General features: G+C 46.6%; 2 protein-coding genes across 3 annotated transcripts in view; both read left to right on the top strand.

The window, feature by feature from the left end:
- LOC307023886 (transcription factor 7-like 2) overlaps positions 1-12156 on the top strand; it is a 31281-nt gene extending 19125 nt beyond the window's left edge. Inside the window, exons 4-12 of one of the 2 annotated variants that reach the window (XM_079657531.1) lie at positions 2042-2116; positions 3067-3181; positions 6019-6091; positions 6826-6900; positions 7495-7605; positions 7925-8087; positions 9204-9311; positions 11037-11085; positions 11354-12156. In XM_079657531.1, coding sequence (XP_079513657.1) covers positions 2042-2116; positions 3067-3181; positions 6019-6091; positions 6826-6900; positions 7495-7605; positions 7925-8087; positions 9204-9311; positions 11037-11085; positions 11354-11868 — 1284 coding nt within the window. In that variant the 3' untranslated portion in view covers positions 11869-12156. Of the gene's footprint in view, positions 1-2041; positions 2117-3066; positions 3182-6018; positions 6092-6825; positions 6901-7494; positions 7606-7921; positions 8088-9203; positions 9312-11036; positions 11086-11353 lie in introns of both variants that reach the window. The other variant, XM_079657530.1, reaches the window with a different exon arrangement.
- A 7722-nt stretch (positions 12157-19878) lies between these two features.
- The window catches only part of LOC307025360 (uncharacterized protein), a gene marked incomplete at its 3' end in the record, with an annotated part of 33810 nt that continues 33688 nt past the window's right edge, over positions 19879-20000 (top strand). The window contains exon 1 of the mRNA XM_079659993.1: positions 19879-20000. This exon is cut by the window's right edge and continues 276 nt beyond it.

Raw genomic sequence — 20000 nt, 5'->3', positions numbered from 1 at the left:
GTGTGTGTGTGTATGTTACTGTGTGTGTGTGTGTGTTACTGTGTGTGTGTGTATGTTACTGTGTGTGTGTGTGTGTGTATGTTACTGTGTGTGTGTGTGTGTGTGTGTGTGTGTGTGTATGTTACTGTGTGTGTGTGTTACTGTGTGTGTGTGTGTATGTTACTGTGTGTGTGTGTGTGTGTGTGTGTATGTTACTGTGTGTGTGTGTGTGTTACTGTGTGTGTGTGTGTGTATGTTACTGTGTGTGTGTGTGTGTTACTGTGTGTGTGTGTATGTTACTGTGTGTGTGTGTGTGTGTATGTTACTGTGTGTGTGTGTGTGTGTGTGTGTGTGTGTGTATGTTACTGTGTGTGTGTGTGTGTGTGTGTGTGTATGTTACTGTGTGTGTGTGTGTGTGTGTGTATGTTACTGTGTGTGTGTGTTACTGTGTGTGTGTGTATGTTACTGTGTGTGTGTGTGTGTGTGTATGTTACTGTGTGTGTGTGTGTGTGTGTATGTTACTGTGTGTGTGTGTGTGTATGTTACTGTGTGTGTGTGTTACTGTGTGTGGGTGTGTATGTTACTGTGTGTGGGTGTGTATGTTACTGTGTGTGTATGTTATTGTGTGTGTGTGTGTGTGTGTGTGTGTGTGTGTGTGTTACTGTGTGTGTATGTTACTGTGTGTGGGTGTGTGTGTGTGTGTGTGTATGTTACTGTGTGTGGGTGTGTATGTTACTGTGTGTGGGTGTGTATGTTACTGTGTGTGTATGTTATTGTGTGTGTGTGTGTGTGTGTGTGTGTGTGTGTGTATGTTACTGTGTGTGTGTGTGTATGTTACTGTGTGTGGGTGTGTATGTTACTGTCTGTCTGTCTGTCTGTCTGTCTGTCTGTCTGTCTGTCTGTCTGTCTGTCTGTCTGTCTTACTGTGTGTGTGTGTGTGTGCGCTCTGCAGTGCTTCGTAAACAGCAGTAAGCCTAATAACTTCCCCCCTCTGGTCACACACTGATCTTATGAGAGAGACTCTGATTGTGCAGCAGGAGTTTGTGTGTGTGTGAGGGAGAGAAAGAGAGAGTGTGTGCATTGGTTTCCCCGGTATTTCCAACAGCTGGATCCAGTTAATGCTCTCAGAGTGGGGGACGGGATGCATTTGTGTGTGTGTGTGTGTGTGTGTGTGTGTGTGTGTGTGTGTGTGTGTGTGTGTGTGTGTGTGTGTGTGTGTGTGTGTGTGTGTGTGTGTGTGTGTGTGTGTGTGTGTGTGTGTGTGTGTGTGTGTGTGTGTGTGTGTGTGTGTGTGTGTGTGTGTGTGTGTGTGTGTGTGTGTGTGTGTGTGTGTGTGTGTGTGTGTGTGTGTGTGTGAACCAGGGTGAACATGCAGCTACTTCTTCTTTGTTGTTGTTATTGTTTTGAATGCCCTCAGTTCGATAACAATATAGAAAAATGTATAATGATTTCTGACTTAGTAAAAAAACTATTTTATAAAATATATTGGTCGTAAAGGATAACAATTAGTAACAATATACTCGTCACTTCCTGTCAGTGAGGAGCAGACAGAGGAGCTACTGTCTCCTCCTGGTCAGAGGTCATGGTGTGTGTGTGTGTGTGTGTGTGTGTGTGTGTGTGTGTGTGTGTGTGTGTGTGTGTGTGTGTGTGTGTGTGTGTGTGTGTGTGTGTGTGTGTGTGTGTGTGTGTGTGTGTGTGTGTGTGTGTGTGTGTGTGTGTGTGTGTGTGTGTGTGTGTGTGTGTGTGTGTGTGTGTGTGTGTGTGTGTGTGTGTGTTGGGGGGTCTCCTAGTTTCAGACTGCTCGGTCAACAGTGGGGTGTGTGTGATTGTGTGTGAGGATTGGGGGGGATGGGGCGAAGGAAAACTCTTTGGATTCTGTTCTTTGTCTTCCAGAAGACCACACACACACACACACACACACACACACACACACACACACACACACACACACACACACACAAACACTACTTGATATGGAGAGAATAAAATACCACATTATGTCTGATCAATTACTCTTGGGTTTATAAAGTGTGTGTGTTAATTCTACCTCTCTCCTCCACAGTACCTTCCCTTTCAGTGGCCTCTGTTGGACGTCCCAGGTAGATCCATGAGAGACTCTGCTACCCCCAACCACCTGGTAAGACACACACACACACACACACACACACACACACACACACACACACACACACACACACACACACACACACACACACACACACACACACACACACACACACACACACACACACACACACACACACACACAGAGAGAGACACACGTGAAATATACATTTATTTTAAATGAAACGTGCTGCTGTTCCCTCACCGTGGAATTGGATCTCAACAACAATTAATCATCTTTAATGATTAAAGATGATCTGAAAATAAAAATCTGAAATTCTGAATTATTATTTATTCCTGGAAAAAAGAAAATGTCCCCCAAAAAATATTCAAAATCCTCCTAAAAAAATATCTTAATTTAAAACTCGTAGCATGTTTTCAAAATCCTCAAGAATTCAGAAACTTTGTTTTTCAGATTTGATTTTTTATAAATCTTTCAAAACATTTTCAGAATTCCTTAATTTTTTTTCAGAAAGACTTTTTCAGGACGAATACGTTTTTTTAGGGAAAAAAACAATCATAAAAAATGACATATAAAATTCTCAGAATCTCATTTTATTTTTCAGAATAACATCGGGAAATCTCTTTCTTTTTTTCCAAGAAATATATTTTTTCGAGTTTTCCATGTTTCAAAAATATTAGTTTTTTAAATCAGAATTGTATTATTCAGTTTATAGTTTATTATTCATTACACAGTTTCCCTTCAAAAAAAAAGATTCCAGAATTCTTAGAAAAAAGACATTTCGTGAAAAGATTCTTTTTTTTGGTCATTTTTCAAATATTGTTTTAGATTCTTTTCAATTTTTGTTGTTTTTCAGGAAAAAATATAAACTTATAAAATTCTCAGATTTCAGAATTTGTCGTAAAAAGAAATCGATTTTTATTTTTGTTTCTTTCAGATTTCTTTCAGAAACGTATAAAACCCTCAGATTTCTGACCTCGGTGTTTGTTGTGTGTTTTCAGTCCAACAACGTGCCGGTGCAGCACCCCCACATGACTCACCTGCACCCCCTGCTGTCATACAGCCCCGAGGCCTTCTCCCCCCAGAGAGCCTCCCCCGGGTTCTCCCCCGACGCAGGTCAGTCTCAGTCACATCATTTTATTATGTTCCTCCTGGGTGAGTCTCAATTCAAAGATTCAAAGGTCTAATCATCAGGTGCTCATCAGCTTCAGTAGAAAGGGCAATGACGTTCTTCTGACCTGAGCCCCTCCAACGATGCAACATATATAATAAGATACAACAATAGAAACTAGTGCAAGAAGTCTCTATCCGTCAATAGAATATGATACGTGCAAGAACACAATATTAAATTAAATAATGTACATCAACGGTACGTCCACACAGCGGCGTGCGTTGAAGCTTGCCGGCGGGCGTGTCTGAAACTCGACCAACAACCAACCACATGAATCTCCCGCCCCTGACACACAAGCAGCGGTTTGATTGGCTGGTTTGTACTGGCATTTGATTTGATTGGCTAGTTTGTACTGGCATTTGATTTGATTGGCTGGTTTGTACTGGCATTTGATTTGATTGGCTGGTTTGTACTGGCATTTGATTTGATTGGCTAGTTTGTACTGACATTTGATTTGATTGGCTGACGCTTCCACCGAAAGCTTCAGAAGATTCAAAAGTTGAACACTGCTCAACTTTTGAATCCTGAGATGCCTGGAAATCTCCGCTTTGCTTCCCACAATGCAGTTCGGGGGAAAGTGAGGCAAAGTGACGTCACCCCATTCAAAGTGAACGGGCAGAAGCGTTAGAAGATTTTTTTAACGCTGCTGTGTGGACGTACCGTTAGACAAAATTAAATTCGGTTTATCACGACATCGACGTACATTTAGATAAACATTTTGGAACTACGTTTTTTTTGTACGTTTGTGTTTCTCTTGTTTTCCTACGATGCTGTTATGATTGGCTGGGAATCAGAAAATATGAAGGACAGACTATTTATTTCTTTAGTTGAGAAAGGGGCAGGTCATATCAGATTATTTTCCTCTCCTGCTCCTTTTCGGGTACGGTGTGTTTACAGACACATGTTCTGTACATAATTGTGATGCGAAGGGAGGCGTGTGGTGCAGTGGATAGAGCGTTGGTGTTGGGATCAGGGGGGCACAGGTTCAAACCCCACTGCAGTCAGCATGTCGTTGTGTCCCTGAGACACTTCACCCCAAAGTGCTCCAGTGGGGATTGTCCACAGTATTGAGTATGTGAGTCTCTTTGGATGAAAGCGACTAACAAGTGTCATGTGATGTGATGTGACGTTCGCGAACGATCCGATTCTTTTGAACGGCTCTTTGGTACGAACGAAGGGAACCGAGTCGTACTTGGTGAGAGCCGTTCTTTTTATCGTTGGTTCGCTGCCGGCCATGAATCCACTCGCCTTTACGGGAACTTGCTTTCCTGATTGCAAATGTTCCGTAGATGAATGCGTAGCGCGTGCAGCTTGAGTAGGAGTTGGGCTGCCTGAGAGATGGAGCAAGTTAGACATTTTCTGTGAGTAAAAGTAGATTTCTGGCGATACAGTCAATCTTTATCCTGGTGGTTAGTTCGCAGATAAACCTACTAACTCCGCCCCCTTAAAAAAATGGCTCTTTTGAACGGCTCTCGGAAAGGAACGGAGCCTTGAGATCCGGCTCCCTTCAAAGAGCCCTATTCCCCATCACTACCACATCGTTGTTATACATTAAGTTGGGCAAACCATGAACGCAACAAATCCAAATGAAATGAAAAAGAAACATTAATTGAGTTTTTGGGAGAAGGGGTGGGATAAGTGTAAACTTCTTCCCACCCTTTTTCGGATGTGTAATTATATCATTTGTTTATATATACCGTAATTTCCGGACTATAAGGCTCACCTGAATATAAGCCGCAGCAGCTAAATTGAATGATGTGTACATATATAAGCCGCACTGGACTATAAGCCGCAGGTGTTTTAATGTTTCATTACCATATGTAAGGGTTCGTGCACAGAGGGGATTGTCGGGAAAGAGATGGCTGTTTGAGGAAGCTCCCATTTATTAACATTTCAACAAACAAGTTGCATATTTGCATAACGTATTCAAGTGTTAGCATTTAGTGCAATAGTAGCTACAGAACATGTGCTGTGTAAACTGTACTGTATCACATAGCGTTTCAGACACACACACTTTTCAACTTTCAAACTTAAACGGTGCGCTCCCAGCGCACGTACCGGCAGTGATCTACAGCAGCGGTTTTCAACCAGTGGTACGGGGACAAACTGTCTCGCTCTCGTTCTGTCTCTCGTACCACTCTCGGTTCCACTTTTACTTTTGCGCGCTACCTGTCTCACTCTTTTCCGGCCTCCAGCTTTTCCTGCTGGAGCCCGCCGCTTAAAGGTGGGGGGCGCGGACCGGCCATAGAGCCCATAGAGTTAAAGGTGGTGGACTGTATGTAACCTGTAAAACCCATAGATTTAGGAGGTCCCCTAGTGGCCGCTAGCTGTAACAATCCATAGATTTAGGAGGTCCCCTAGTGGACTGTAACCTGTAAAATCCATAGATTTAGGAGGTCCCCTAGTGGCCGCTAGCTGTAACAATCCATAGATTAGCCGCACCGTTATATAAACCGCAGCGTCGAGAAATGGGAAAAAAGGCGCGGCTTATAGTCCGAAAATTACGGTAGTTTGTAATTCAATAATATTTTTGTTTACCCATCTGATGCTGCTGAACTTTGTACAGTATAAATCTCAATATAGAGTTTTTCCATCAAAAAGATTTCTTCCACCTTTGTTACCATTGGTCTTTCGTTGCTGGATAGCTGTCCTGCTGGATATTAGAAACATGTTAATCAGACATCTGTCACTTCCTCACACTACTTTCAGAAGCCTCACAGCCAATTGTCTGACGTAATATCATTGTATTATGGAGCTCCTAATGAGCGCCTTGTGTCTTCAGGCATGTCGAGGACGCCCTGCTACCCCGTGTCTCCTGGAGGAATGGCTCAGATCCCTCACCCTCTGGGCTGGCTGTAAGTTTAAAACTGTCAAAGTTAAAAGCATGTTGATAAAAGATGTTTGCATTGTAACACACATTCTGTTCACTAGCTTGGCAGAGAAAAACAAAACGGGCTGGATAGCAGTAAAACAGAGCAAAGCTTTAGAACATCAGTCTATTCGCCTGTCTGTTCTTTTCACAGACGTTTCTCAAGCGTCTGCGTTACTCTCAGAAACTCCTGATGTCTTCGCTGCTCCACAGTCCGCTTCGTTGATCAACATTATCTTAAAATTAGCTCTCTCTTTTTTATTAACTCGCGTACTGTTACTGCTTGAGCTTAAAACTCGGGATCCATGTATCTGTGATCCTCTCCAGAATGGAAGGAGTCATCACATACAGAGCATCAACTAGTTCCTGAACAGTGTCCTTCACATGCTGATATCCAAGAGAGGGAGTTCCACAGTCACAAGATGGAGGAATAGAAAGCAGTATTCAATGTTTACTTCAGATTAGCTCCACGTCAGAAATGATCATGCTTGTCATATGTCTCTCTCCATAGAGGCTGAATCATCATGTTAATCACATAGCTATCATATGCCTCAAACAGTCCTGATGCTCTTCTAGGTCATCACACATCCTGTCATGTTCACAGCTACAGTTGGGATACCTTTGTGATCAGGGTACTCTCGTACTGGAGGAGGACATTCAGTACTTTTGATCCACTTTGTGGTCTCTGTCTATCATTCATCTTAATGTGTGTGTTTGCAGGCAGGGGCAGACCATGTACCCCATGGCTGGAGGATTCTCCCCTGCAGCCATGGCCATGAACGCCTCCATGTCCAGGTGAGTGTGAGCTGTGGTGATTGTAGTAGAATGAGAATAACTTCATTCGTCCCGCAGAGGGGAAACGTGCATTACAGCAAGACAAGAGGCAAAGACAGCTCAAGGTCACCCAGGAAGCACAAACACAAAACAAACACAAAACACACATCCTGTAACAAAGGGTCCTCAAACTCAAGGCCCACCACTTCATTTCATGTGGCCCCGCAAGAGCTATGAAAGAATATAATATACGTGCCACTTTACAGCAGCAGGTTGCCCATAAACTACATGTCCCACAATGCATCTTGTTTTGTTAGAGATTACAATTATTCGCCCTGGACTTCTGCTTTCAGACGAAGTTGATTACTAAGTTATTAACTTATCCCATAATAATCCAATGCAGAGGCAATAATGAGATATAATACATTATATTGTATAAGTATATTTATATTACAACCGACTCCAACCATAATGCCAATGTGGCCCGCGGTGAATGTGAGTTTGACCTCCTGCTGTAACAGTTGAGATATATTGCAGAGTTATAAATATATAAAATCTGCCCATTCCTTCTGGAAGTTCCTCAAACATTTGACTTGTTTCTATTTAACTGTGCAGCCTGGTGTCCGGAAACTTCTCTCCTCGCCTGGTCCCCCCTCAGTCGTCCATCCCTCATTCAGCCATCAGACACACGGGGGTGAAGCAGGAGCCTGGAGGCAGCCAGCAGGGGTAACACATCTTATTATATATAAACATATAACCAGAGAGGCACACACATCCTTTACTCAGGTAGAAGTACACACATCCTTTACTCAAGTAGAAGTACACACATCCTTTACTCAGGTAGAAGTACACACATCCTTTACTCAAGTAGAAGTACAGATACTCATGTTTAAAAATACTCTGGTGAAAGTAGAAGTACTGACTAAACTTCTTTACTCAAGTCAAAGTAAAGAGGCTTTGAAATGTACAAGTACCCATAACTAGCAGCTGTTTTAAAGAGTACCTGACCTCCCTTTATATTAATAGAACAATGTTTATGCAGCAGGTCGGCTCCTGACGTTCCCCCGGAGAAAGAGGAGGAGAAGAGGCCTCACATCAAGAAGCCTCTGAACGCCTTCATGCTGTACATGAGGGAGGAGAGGCCCAAAGTGGTGGCTCAGTGCAAAGTGAAGGAGAGCGCCACCATCAACCAGATCCTGGGGCAGAGGGTGAGGAAACATGTCAGATATAAAAACACAAATGTTTGTGTACTCATGAAGAAACATCTTCATCAACAACACCTGCAGCATTCAGAGAACGTTCAGTGGCTTGAGGAGACATGCAGCGTTTACTAAAAGACCAGGGGACACTAAAGAGAGACGCACACAGCTGGAGACCAGGGGACACTAAAGAGAGACGCACACAGCTGGAGACCAGGGGACACTAAAGAGTGACGCACACAGCTGGGAGACCAGGGGACACTAAAGAGTGACGCACACAGCTGAGAGACCAGGGGACACTAAAGAGTGACGCACACAGCAGGGAGACCAGGGGACACTAAAGAGTGACGCACACAGCTGGGAGACCAGGGGACACTAAAGAGTGACACACACAGCTGGGAGACCAGGGGACACTAAAGAGTGACGCACACAGCTGGGAGACCAGGGGACACTAAAGAGTGACGCACACAGCTGGGAGAGCAGGGGACACTAAAGAGTGACACACACAGCTGGGAGACCAGGGGACACAAAAGAGAGATGCACACAGCTGGAGACCAGGGGACACTAAAGAGAGACGCACACAGCTGGGAGACCAGGGGACACTAAAGAGTGACGCACACAGCTGGGAGACCAGGGGACACTAAAGAGTGACGCACAAAGCTGGGAGACCAGGGGACACTAAAGATTGACGCACACAGCTGGGAGACCAGGGGACACTAAAGAGTGACGCACACAGCTGGGAGACCAGGGGACACTAAAGAGTGACGCACACAGCTGGGAGACCAGGGGACACTAAAGAGAGACGCACACAGCTGGGAGACCAGGGGACACTAAAGAGAGACGCACACAGCTGGGAGACCAGGGGACACTAAAGAGTGACGCACACAGCTGGAACATAAAGCTGAACATCTGTCTCTGTTGTTGGAAACTCACCTAAAATGTTTTCTGGTCTTATTTGAACAATGTGATCACATGACGCAGATCTGCTGTCAGCTAGCTAACGTAGCTAACCTAGTCATTTCAGATATACTGTAACTCTTCCAGTTATGAGACAGGCTCACTGCCTACTCGTGATAGTTCTCTATATAATCTAATATCTAATGATGTGATGGTTTCTGTCCTCAGTGGCATTCCCTGACCAAAGAGGAGCAGGCCAAATATTACGAGATTGCTCGTAAAGAGAGACTGCTGCATTCAAAACTCTACCCGGGCTGGTCAGCAAGAGATAACTACGTGAGTACACACACACACACACACACACACACACACACACACACACACACACACACACACACACACACACACACACACACACACACACACACACACACACACACACACACACACACACACACACACACACACACACACACACACACACACACACACACACACACACACACACACACACACACACACACACACACACACACACACACACACACACACACACACACCACACACACACACTCTCTCACACTCACACCATCAGTTAATACCCCATTGGTGAATTTAAACAAGTGTCTAAAAGAGACGACTAAACGCCATCACGCCCAACATTAGCCTCCTTTAGCTTAGCGGTGGTGACGTGAAGTCATGTGACCGTGCTGTAGTTCCTTTATAGCCCAACATTAGCCTCCTTTAGCTTAGCGGTGGTGACGTGAAGTCATGTGACCGTGCTGTAGTTCCTTTATAGCCCAACATTAGCCTCCTTTAGCTTAGCGGTGGTGACGTGAAGTCATGTGACCGTGCTGTAGTTCCTTTATAGCCCAACATTAGCCTCCTTTAGCTTAGCGGTGGTGACGTGAAGTCATGTGACCGTGCTGTAGTTCCTTTATAGCCCAACATTAGCCTCCTTTAGCTTAGCGGTGGTGACATGAAGTCATGTGACCGTGCAGTAGTTCCTTTATAGCCCAACATTAGCCTCCTTTAGCTTAGCGGTGGTGACGTGAAGTCATGTGACCGTGCTGTAGTTCCTTTATAGCCCAACATTAGCCTCCTTTAGCTTAGCGGTGGTGACGTGAAGTCATGTGACCGTGCTGTAGTTCCTTTATAGCCCAACATTAGCCACCTTTAGCTTAGCGGTGGTGAAGTCATGTGACCGTGCTGTAGTTCCTTTATAGCCCAACATTAGCCACCTTTAGCTTAGCGGTGGTGACGTGAAGTCATGTGACCGTGCTGTAGTTCCTTTATAGCCCAACATTAGCCACCTTTAGCTTAGCGGTGGTGACGTGAAGTCATGTGACCGTGCTGTAGTTCCTTTATAGCCCAACATTAGCCACCTTTAGCTTAGCGGTGGTGAAGTCATGTGACCGTGCTGTAGTTCCTTTATAGCCCAACATTAGCCACCTTTAGCTTAGCGGTGGTGACGTGAAGTCATGTGACCGTGCTGTAGTTCCTTTATAGCCCAACATTAGCCACCTTTAGCTTAGCGGTGGTGACGTGAAGTCATGTGACCGTGCTGTAGTTCCTTTATAGCCCAACATTAGCCACCTTTAGCTTAGCGGTGGTGAGGTGAAGTCATGTGACCGTGCTGTAGTTCCTTTATAGCCCAACATTAGCCACCTTTAGCTTAGCGGTGGTGACGTGAAGTCATGTGAGCGTGCTGTAGTTCCTTTATAGCCCAACATTAGCCTCCTTTAGCTTAGCGGTGGTGACGTGAAGTCATGTGACCGTGCTGTAGTTCCTTTATAGCCCAACATTAGCCACCTTTAGCTTAGCGGTGGTGACGTGAAGTCATGTGACCGTGCTGTAGTTCCTTTATAGCCCAACATTAGCCTCCTTTAGCTTAGCGGTGGTGACGTGAAGTCATGTGACCGTGCTGTAGTTCCTTTATAGCCCAATATTAGCCACCAGATGTATTTTTATGGATATTGAGGCTTTATCTGACGGAGGTGATTTAGCTACTGTTACCTGCTGTTTCCACCGTTCTGATTATGATGTGTTTGTGTGTTTTAGGGTAAAAAGAAGAAGAGGAAGAGAGCGAAGAGTGAAACCCAGTTTGACGGTAAGACGATGATGCTGAATAACAATTCAAATAAATAAACCTTTAAATTCCCCAATTTCTATTTATTAACTTTTTTTATGGTTATTTCATTTTTATTTTTTATTTTTTTTAAGAAGGGTAAAATAAGATGTTCTTCTCCCTGCTCCTTTCCACCATGCGCTATAACAAATAAATAAAACAGCCAGTATAAGTGAACATGTTTTGTTTTAAAATAACTGCCATGTGTTGAATACAAAAATAAATAAAAGATTTCTGTGTTTTGTCTCAGATCTGGAGGAGGACCCCCCCCAACAGCTGAAAAGACCCCGAGATCTGCCTCACACACACACCTCACACACACACCCCCGCCCCTCCCTCACACAGCCGGCATCCCACCTCACACACACACACCTGTCTCAGGCAAGCCCCGCCTCCTCGCTGGATTCCCCGGCGACGCCCACAACGTCCCTCGCCTCCCCCTCCGCCCCTGCCCCCACACACACCGAGCACACACACTCCTCACACAACACACACCCCTCATACACACACCCCTCACACAACACACACTCCTCACACAACACACACTCCTCACACAACACCCACTCCTCACACAACACCCACTCCTCACACAACACCCACCCCTCACACAACACACACCCCTCACACACGTACGCAGAGCAGCTTCAGCCGCTGTCACTCACCACTAGACCCCCTAGGCCACGCCTCCTACCTCCACCGACCAATCAGATGCGAGTTTGTCCCTCAGGACAACCAATCGGCTGCGAGGAGCCGAGAATCAAATAAGAACCACATCATAAAAACAGACTCTTTCTTCTTTTTATACCGATGTACATACGCTGTCTTTTTTTTACCTTTTTTTTATCACTTTTTTATATCAATATGAAAATAATTGGTCAATATTTGACCGCATCTCTAACTCTTTTTGTCACTATTTTCTAAAAACGATGTGTTGTATTTGAAGCGGATGTCGCACCGGGGTTTGTTTGTTCAAAAATGATTTCTTTCACCTGGTAGTTAACGAGTGTAAATCTGTTTTCTGGTTCCTGTGTTAATAAACATTCACTGAGTTCAGCCTGCTGCAGTCTTTCCCACAGACCTGGGGCCGTATTCACAAAGGATCTTAGGGCTAAAAGTAGCTCCTAACTGGCGAATTTAGGAGAAACTCCTAAACATAATGGGCGTGTCAGTCTTACATTTAGGACTCCTCATTTTATTCACTAAGAGCAATTCACAAAGTATTTTAGGCCTAAAAGTAGCACCTAAGTTTAGGAGAGCTTAAAAGTCCTCGAGAGGACTCCTAACTCAGTAAGACCTATTCACAAAGAATCTGAAAATGGCTGAGAGACGAAATGTTTTGGAGACAATGGAAGACTGAATTGATCAAGAGATATGGCTAAATCGTGAGGGTATCAAACTTGTTGTGGAATTAGTGCGGGATGCAATAACATCCCCGACTAACAGGAATAACCCGATTAGTCCGGAAATAAAATGTTTGGCAACACTACGATATTTAGCAACAGGGAAAATGCAACTTTGCAATGCCGACGATTTAGGAATATCGCAACCATCAGTCAGCTGTGCCATAAACCAAACCATCAACGCGCTCTCTAGACCACATACCATCCAACAGTTTATCCGGTTTCCTTTGAGCAATCAACAACTACACAGGATCAAAGCCAACTTCATGGCAATGCAGGTATGCCCGGTGTGGTCGGTGCTATTGACGGGACGCACATAAAGATAATTGCGCCATCAAAAGATGAGGACGTGTTCGTCAATAGAAAGAAAGTACATTCCATCAACACGCAGATTGTTTTCATTCATCATGATAGGGGGACTTGAACGGAGGTATGGGCTGTTATTGAAAGTGTTTAAGTGCTGGAAATATGCTCATTGGATAATAGTTTGCGGGGTGCTTTTAATTGCCTCCTTGATTTAATGCAATTTACGTATTTGTATTGTTTGCTCTCTCTCTTTAACGTGCATATACAACGTCATTATCGTGGTCTGCACAAACTTGTCATCATGCGTGTATTCTGCTAACTGCACTGTCCATAACTATTTGATAGGAATACATTTCTAGCCGAGGCTATTTCCTTGTTTTAGTGGGCTCGTTTGTGGGATGTTGAGTTTCACCGAGACCGCCTGCTCTGAACAACCAATCACTGTACTGACCGCTTCTAAACTCATGCACGAGAATCGACGTAATCCATAGCAACGGCGCGTCACTCTTAGTTCACTCTTAGTGATTTATCCTTAGTATGAGTAGGTCTCAGCGGCTTAGTGAATAACTTTTAAGAAAAAACTCCTACGTAAAATGTTTTAGCGCGAGTTAGGAGCACTCCTTGCGGTAAGATAAAATGCTTTGTGAATACGGCCCCAGATGTTTAACGCTCCTCACACACCAAGCCCATTTCGGCCGTCGATAGATGTCGGCCCGTCGATGAGCGTCGTGCCGCCCTACTCAGATTGGGGTGTCCTGCACCGTCGTGTCTCTTCGCCCGTGCCGCCGCCGTTTGAATCGGGAGGCTGTCGGCAAAAGAAATCACCCTGATTGGCTGTTAGCTTAGCGAATCAGTGCATGAGAAGCAAAACAGAGGAAGAGGAAGGTCTGAACACAGAGAGAGGAAGAGGAGGGTCTGAACACAGAGAGAGAGGAAGAGGAGGGTCTGAACACAGAGAGAGGAAGAGGAGGGTCTGAACACAGAGAGAGGAAGAGGAGGGTCTGAACACAGAGAGAGGAAGAGGAGGGTCTGAACACAGAGAGAGGAAGAGGAGGGTCTGAACACAGAGAGAGAGGAAGAGGAGGGTCTGAACACAGAGAGAGAGGAAGAGGAGGGTCTGAACACACAGAGAGGAAGAGGAGGGTCTGAACACAGAGAGAGGAAGAGGAGGGTCTGAACAGAGAGAGAGGAAGAGGAGGGTCTGAACACACAGAGAGGAAGAGGAGGGTCTGAACACAGAGAGAGGAAGAGGATGGTCTGAACACACAGAGAGGAAGAGGAGGGTCTGAACAGAGAGAGAGGAAGAGGAGGGTCTGAACAGAGAGAGAGGAAGAGGAGGGTCTGAACACAGAGAGAGGAAGAGGAGGGTCTGAACACAGAGAGAGAGGAAGAGGAGGGTCTGAACACAGAGAGAGAGGAAGAGGAGGGTCTGAACAGAGAGAGAGGAAGAGGAGGGTCTGAACACAGAGAGGAAGAGGAGGGTCTGAACACAGAGAGAGGAAGAGGAGGGTCTGAACACAGAGAGAGAGGAAGAGGAGGGTCTGAACACAGAGAGAGGAAGAGGAGGGTCTGAACACAGAGAGAGGAAGAGGAGGGTCTGAACACAGAGAGAGGAAGAGGAGGGTCTGAACACAGAGAGAGAGGAAGAGGAGGGTCTGAACACAGAGAGAGAGGAAGAGGAGGGTCTGAACACACAGAGAGGAAGAGGAGGGTCTGAACACAGAGAGAGGAAGAGGAGGGTCTGAACAGAGAGAGAGGAAGAGGAGGGTCTGAACACACAGAGAGGAAGAGGAGGGTCTGAACACAGAGAGAGGAAGAGGAGGGTCTGAACACACAGAGAGGAAGAGGAGGGTCTGAACAGAGAGAGAGGAAGAGGAGGGTCTGAACAGAGAGAGAGGAAGAGGAGGGTCTGAACAGAGAGAGAGGAAGAGGAGGGTCTGAACACAGAGAGAGGAAGAGGAGGGTCTGAACACAGAGAGAGGAAGAGGAGGGTCTGAACACAGAGAGAGAGGAAGAGGAGGGTCTGAACACAGAGAGAGAGGAAGAGGAGGGTCTGAACACAGAGAGAGGAAGAGGAGGGTCTGAACACAGAGAGAGGAAGAGGAGGGTCTGAACACACAGAGAGGAAGAGGAGGGTCTGAACACAGAGAGAGGAAGAGGAGGGTCTGAACACAGAGAGAGGAAGAGGAGGGTCTGAACAGAGAGAGAGGAAGAGGAGGGTCTGAACACACAGAGAGGAAGGAGGGTCTGAACACACAGAGAGGAAGAGGAGGGTCTGAACACAGAGAGAGGAAGAGGAGGGTCTGAACACAGAGAGAGGAAGAGGAGGGTCTGAACACAGAGAGAGAGGAAGAGGAGGGTCTGAACACACAGAGAGGAAGAGGAGGGTCTGAACACACAGAGAGAGAGGAAGAGGAGGGTCTGAACACAGAGAGAGGAAGAGGAGGGTCTGAACACACAGAGAGGAAGAGGAGGGTCTGAACACAGAGAGAGAGGAAGAGGAGGGTCTGAACACAGAGAGAGGAAGAGGAGGGTCTGAACACAGAGAGAGGAAGAGGAGGGTCTGAACACAGAGAGAGGAAGAGGAGGGTCTGAACACACAGAGAGAGAGGAAGAGGAGGGTCTGAACACAGAGAGAGGAAGAGGAGGGTCTGAACAGAGAGAGAGGAAGAGGAGGGTCTGAACACACAGAGAGGAAGAGGAGGGTCTGAACACAGAGAGAGGAAGAGGAGGGTCTGAACACACAGAGAGAGAGGAAGAGGAGGGTCTGAACACACAGAGAGAGGAAGAGGAGGGTCTGAACACACAGAGAGGAAGAGGAGGGTCTGAACACAGAGAGAGGAAGAGGAGGGTCTCAACACACAGAGAGGAAGAGGAGGGTCTGAACACAGAGAGAGGAAGAGGAGGGTCTGAACACAGAGAGAGGAAGAGGAGGGTCTGAACACAGAGAGAGGAAGAGGAGGGTCTGAACACAGAGAGAGAGGAAGAGGAGGGTCTGAACACAGAGAGAGAGGAAGAGGAGGGTCTGAACACACAGAGAGAGGAAGAGGAGGGTCTGAACACAGAGAGAGAGAGGAAGAGGAGGGTCTGAACACAGAGAGAGGAAGAGGAGGGTCTGAACACAGAGAGAGGAAGAGGAGGGTCTGAACACAGAGAGAGAGGAAGAGGAGGGTCTGAACACAGAGAGAGAGGAAGAGGAGGGTCTGAACACACAGAGAGGAAGAGGAGGGTCTGAACACAGAGAGAGGAAGAGGAGGGTCTGAACAGAGAGAGAGGAAGAGGAGGGTCTGAACACACAGAGAGGAAGAGGAGGGTCTGAACACACAGAGAGGAAGAGGAGGGTCTGAACACAGAGAGAGGAAGAGGAGGGTCTGAACACAGAGAGAGAGGAAGAGGAGGGTCTGAACACAGAGAGAGGAAGAGGAGGGTCTGAACACAGAGAGAGAGGAAGAGGAGGGTCTGAACACAGAGAGAGAGGAAGAGGAGGGTCTGAACACAGAGAGAGGAAGAGGAGGGTCTGAACACACAGACAGAGAGGAAGAGGAGGGTCTGAACACAGAGAGAGGAAGAGGAGGGTCTGAACACAGAGAGAGAGGAAGAGGAGGGTCTGAACACACAGAGAGGAAGAGGAGGGTCTGAACACAGACAGAGAGGAAGAGGAGGGTCTGAACACAGAGAGAGAGGAAGAGGAGGGTCTGAACACACAGAGAGAGAGGAAGAGGAGGGTCTGAACACACAGAGAGGAAGAGGAGGGTCTGAACACAGAGAGAGAGGAAGAGGAGGGTCTGAACACACAGAGAGGAAGAGGAGGGTCTGAACACAGAGAGAGAGGAAGAGGAGGGTCTGAACACAGAGAGAGGAAGAGGAGGGTCTGAACACACACAGAGGAAGAGGAGGGTCTGAACACAGAGAGAGAGGAAGAGGAGGGTCTGAACACAGAGAGAGAGGAAGAGGAGGGTCTGAACACACACAGAGGAAGAGGAGGGTCTGAACACACACAGAGAGAGGAAGAGGAGGGTCTGAACACAGAGAGAGAGGAAGAGGAGGGTCTGAACACACACAGAGGAAGAGGAGGGTCTGAACACAGAGAGAGAGGAAGAGGAGGGTCTGAACACACAGAGAGGAAGAGGAGGGTCTGAACACAGAGAGAGAGGAAGAGGAGGGTCTGAACACAGAGAGAGAGGAAGAGGAGGGTCTGAACACACAGAGAGAGGAAGAGGAGGGTCTGAACACAGAGAGAGAGAGGAAGAGGAGGGTCTGAACACAGAGAGAGGAAGAGGAGGGTCTGAACACACAGAGAGAGGAAGAGGAGGGTCTGAACACAGAGAGAGAGAGGAAGAGGAGGGTCTGAACACAGAGAGAGGAAGAGGAGGGTCTGAACACAGAGAGAGAGGAAGAGGAGGGTCTGAACACAGAGAGAGGAAGAGGAGGGTCTGAACACACAGACAGAGAGGAAGAGGAGGGTCTGAACACAGAGAGGAAGAGGAGGGTCTGAACACAGAGAGAGGAAGAGGAGGGTCTGAACACACAGAGAGGAAGAGGAGGGTCTGAACACACAGACAGAGAGGAAGAGGAGGGTCTGAACACAGAGAGAGGAAGAGGAGGGTCTGAACACACAGAGAGGAAGAGGAGGGTCTGAACACAGAGAGAGAGGAAGAGGAGGGTCTGAACACAGAGAGAGGAAGAGGAGGGTCTGAACACAGAGAGAGGAAGAGGAGGGTCTGAACACAGAGAGAGGAAGAGGAGGGTCTGAACAGAGAGAGAGAGGAAGAGGAGGGTCTGAACACACAGAGAGGAAGAGGAGGGTCTGAACACAGAGAGAGGAAGAGGAGGGTCTGAACACAGAGAGAGGAAGAGGAGGGTCTGAACACAGAGAGAGGAAGAGGAGGGTCTGAACACAGAGAGAGGAAGAGGAGGGTCTGAACACAGAGAGAGGAAGAGGAGGGTCTGAACACAGAGAGAGGAAGAGGAGGGTCTGAACACACAGAGAGGAAGAGGAGGGTCTGAACACAGAGAGAGGAAGAGGAGGGTCTGAACACAGAGAGAGGAAGAGGAGGGTCTGAACACAGAGAGAGGAAGAGGAGGGTCTGAACACAGAGAGAGGAAAAGGAGGGTCTGAACACAGAGAGAGGAAGAGGAGGGTCTGAACACACAGAGAGGAAGAGGAGGGTCTGAACACACAGAGAGGAAGAGGAGGGTCTGAACACAGAGAGAGAGGAAGAGGAGGGTCTGAACACAGAGAGAGGAAGAGGAGGGTCTGAACACACAGAGAGGAAAAGGAGGGTCTGAACACACAGAGAGGAAGAGGAGGGTCTGAACACACAGAGAGAGAGGAAGAGGAGGGTCTGAACACACAGAGAGAGAGGAAGAGGAGGGTCTGAACACACAGAGAGAGAGGAAGAGGAGGGTCTGAACACACAGAGAGAGAGGAAGAGGAGGGTCTGAACACACAGAGAGAGGAAGAGGAGGGTCTGAACACAGAGAGAGGAAGAGGAGGGTCTGAACACAGAGAGAGAGGAAGAGGAGGGTCTGAACACAGAGAGAGGAAGAGGAGGGTCTGAACACACAGAGAGGAAGAGGAGGGTCTGAACAGAGAGAGAGAGGAAGAGGAGGGTCTGAACACAGAGAGAGGAAGAGGAGGGTCTGAACACACAGAGAGAGAGGAAGAGGAGGGTCTGAACACACAGAGAGAGGAAGAGGAGGGTCTGAACACAGAGAGAGGAAGAGGAGGGTCTGAACACAGAGAGAGAGGAAGAGGAGGGTCTGAACACAGAGAGAGGAAGAGGAGGGTCTGAACACACAGAGAGGAAGAGGAGGGTCTGAACACACAGAGAGGAAGAGGAGGGTCTGAACAGAGAGAGAGAGGAAGAGGAGGGTCTGAACACAGAGAGAGGAAGAGGAGGGTCTGAATGATGAATACACACTACCGCCGCCTGCTGGTAAGGAGAGGTATTGCCACTCACGCATGCGCAGTGCGTACGTGCTACTTGGCCGTCAGCTGAAGTCTTTGCGGTGTGTTCCAGTGACACATGGCGACACAACAGACGGCCCGTCGGGACGTGTTCTCTGGGGTCAGTTTGGTTTGTCTGGGCCTTAACGTTGTTATAAATCCACTCTGAGACTTTAGGAGGAAAAACAGTTTAAGAATATTAATATTTAGACTTTAGGGGATCAGAGGTAAACACTGAGGAGTGTGTAGCTGAACGCTCTGCACACTGAGGGCCTTACACTACACTGACTGTGTGTGTGTGTGTGTGTGTGTGTGTGTGTGTGTGTGTGTGTGTGTGTGTGTGTGTGTATTTATGTGTATTTATACCTAATGTTAAAGTGTAAAAGTGAGAACATGTGCTCAGAGGAGATTGTTGTCATATTTCTAAAAGCCAATAAAATGTCCTGACGCAGTTCACCTCCTGAAGACCCTCCGCTTTACTTTAACTTCATTAAACTGCATAAATAATACTTATCCTTCACTGCATAATAAATACTTTTATTCTAAGTACTTTAACTTCATTTATTGTACAATAATTACTTTTACTCTTACGTACTCTATCTACATGTACTGCTGCAACAATACTTATACTTTACTGTACAAATCATAATTATACTTTAACTACTTTTACTTAAGTCCTTTATCTACATTTTACCACTTTGACTTTGACCGGCAGTGGCTCAGTCGGTAGGGGCTTGGACGGGGAGCTGTAGGGCCGCCGGTTCAAGTCCCCGACCAGACCCAGTTCACCTCCTGCCCTGCCGTTGTGCCTTTGAGCAAGGCACCGGACATCCCCGCACTCCCATCGCTCCCCGGGCGCTGTACAATAGCTGCCCACTGTGTAAAAGCAGAGAACACATGTCACTGTGTGCTCTGCATGTGTGACCATTACAGAGGGTTTCATCCCTATTATTATTATTATATTTATATTTATTATATTGAAGTACTTCAAACACATTTTAATGCACACACAATACTCCTTCAAGTACTTTAACTTTTTATACTGTCTCAGCAATACTTACCTTAAAACACAACCCCTGTTTCATTTGAGTACTTTGAGCTGATTTATTCTTTTACTTTAAGTACTTTAAATACATCGTACGGCACACTCTCCATGTAACCTCTCAGTACTCTACAGGGTGGTATCAGTACTGCAGTTGTGATGTGTGTGCAGAAGGGAACACACCCCGGTATTAAAGCAT

The sequence above is a fragment of the Notothenia rossii genome (assembly GCF_949606895.1).
Source record: "Notothenia rossii genome assembly, chromosome: 11".
In the NCBI taxonomy this organism is placed as follows: domain Eukaryota; kingdom Metazoa; phylum Chordata; class Actinopteri; order Perciformes; family Nototheniidae; genus Notothenia; species Notothenia rossii.
The sequence above is the reverse complement of the archived record's forward strand: the minus strand, read 5'-3'. Positions and strand labels throughout refer to the sequence as shown.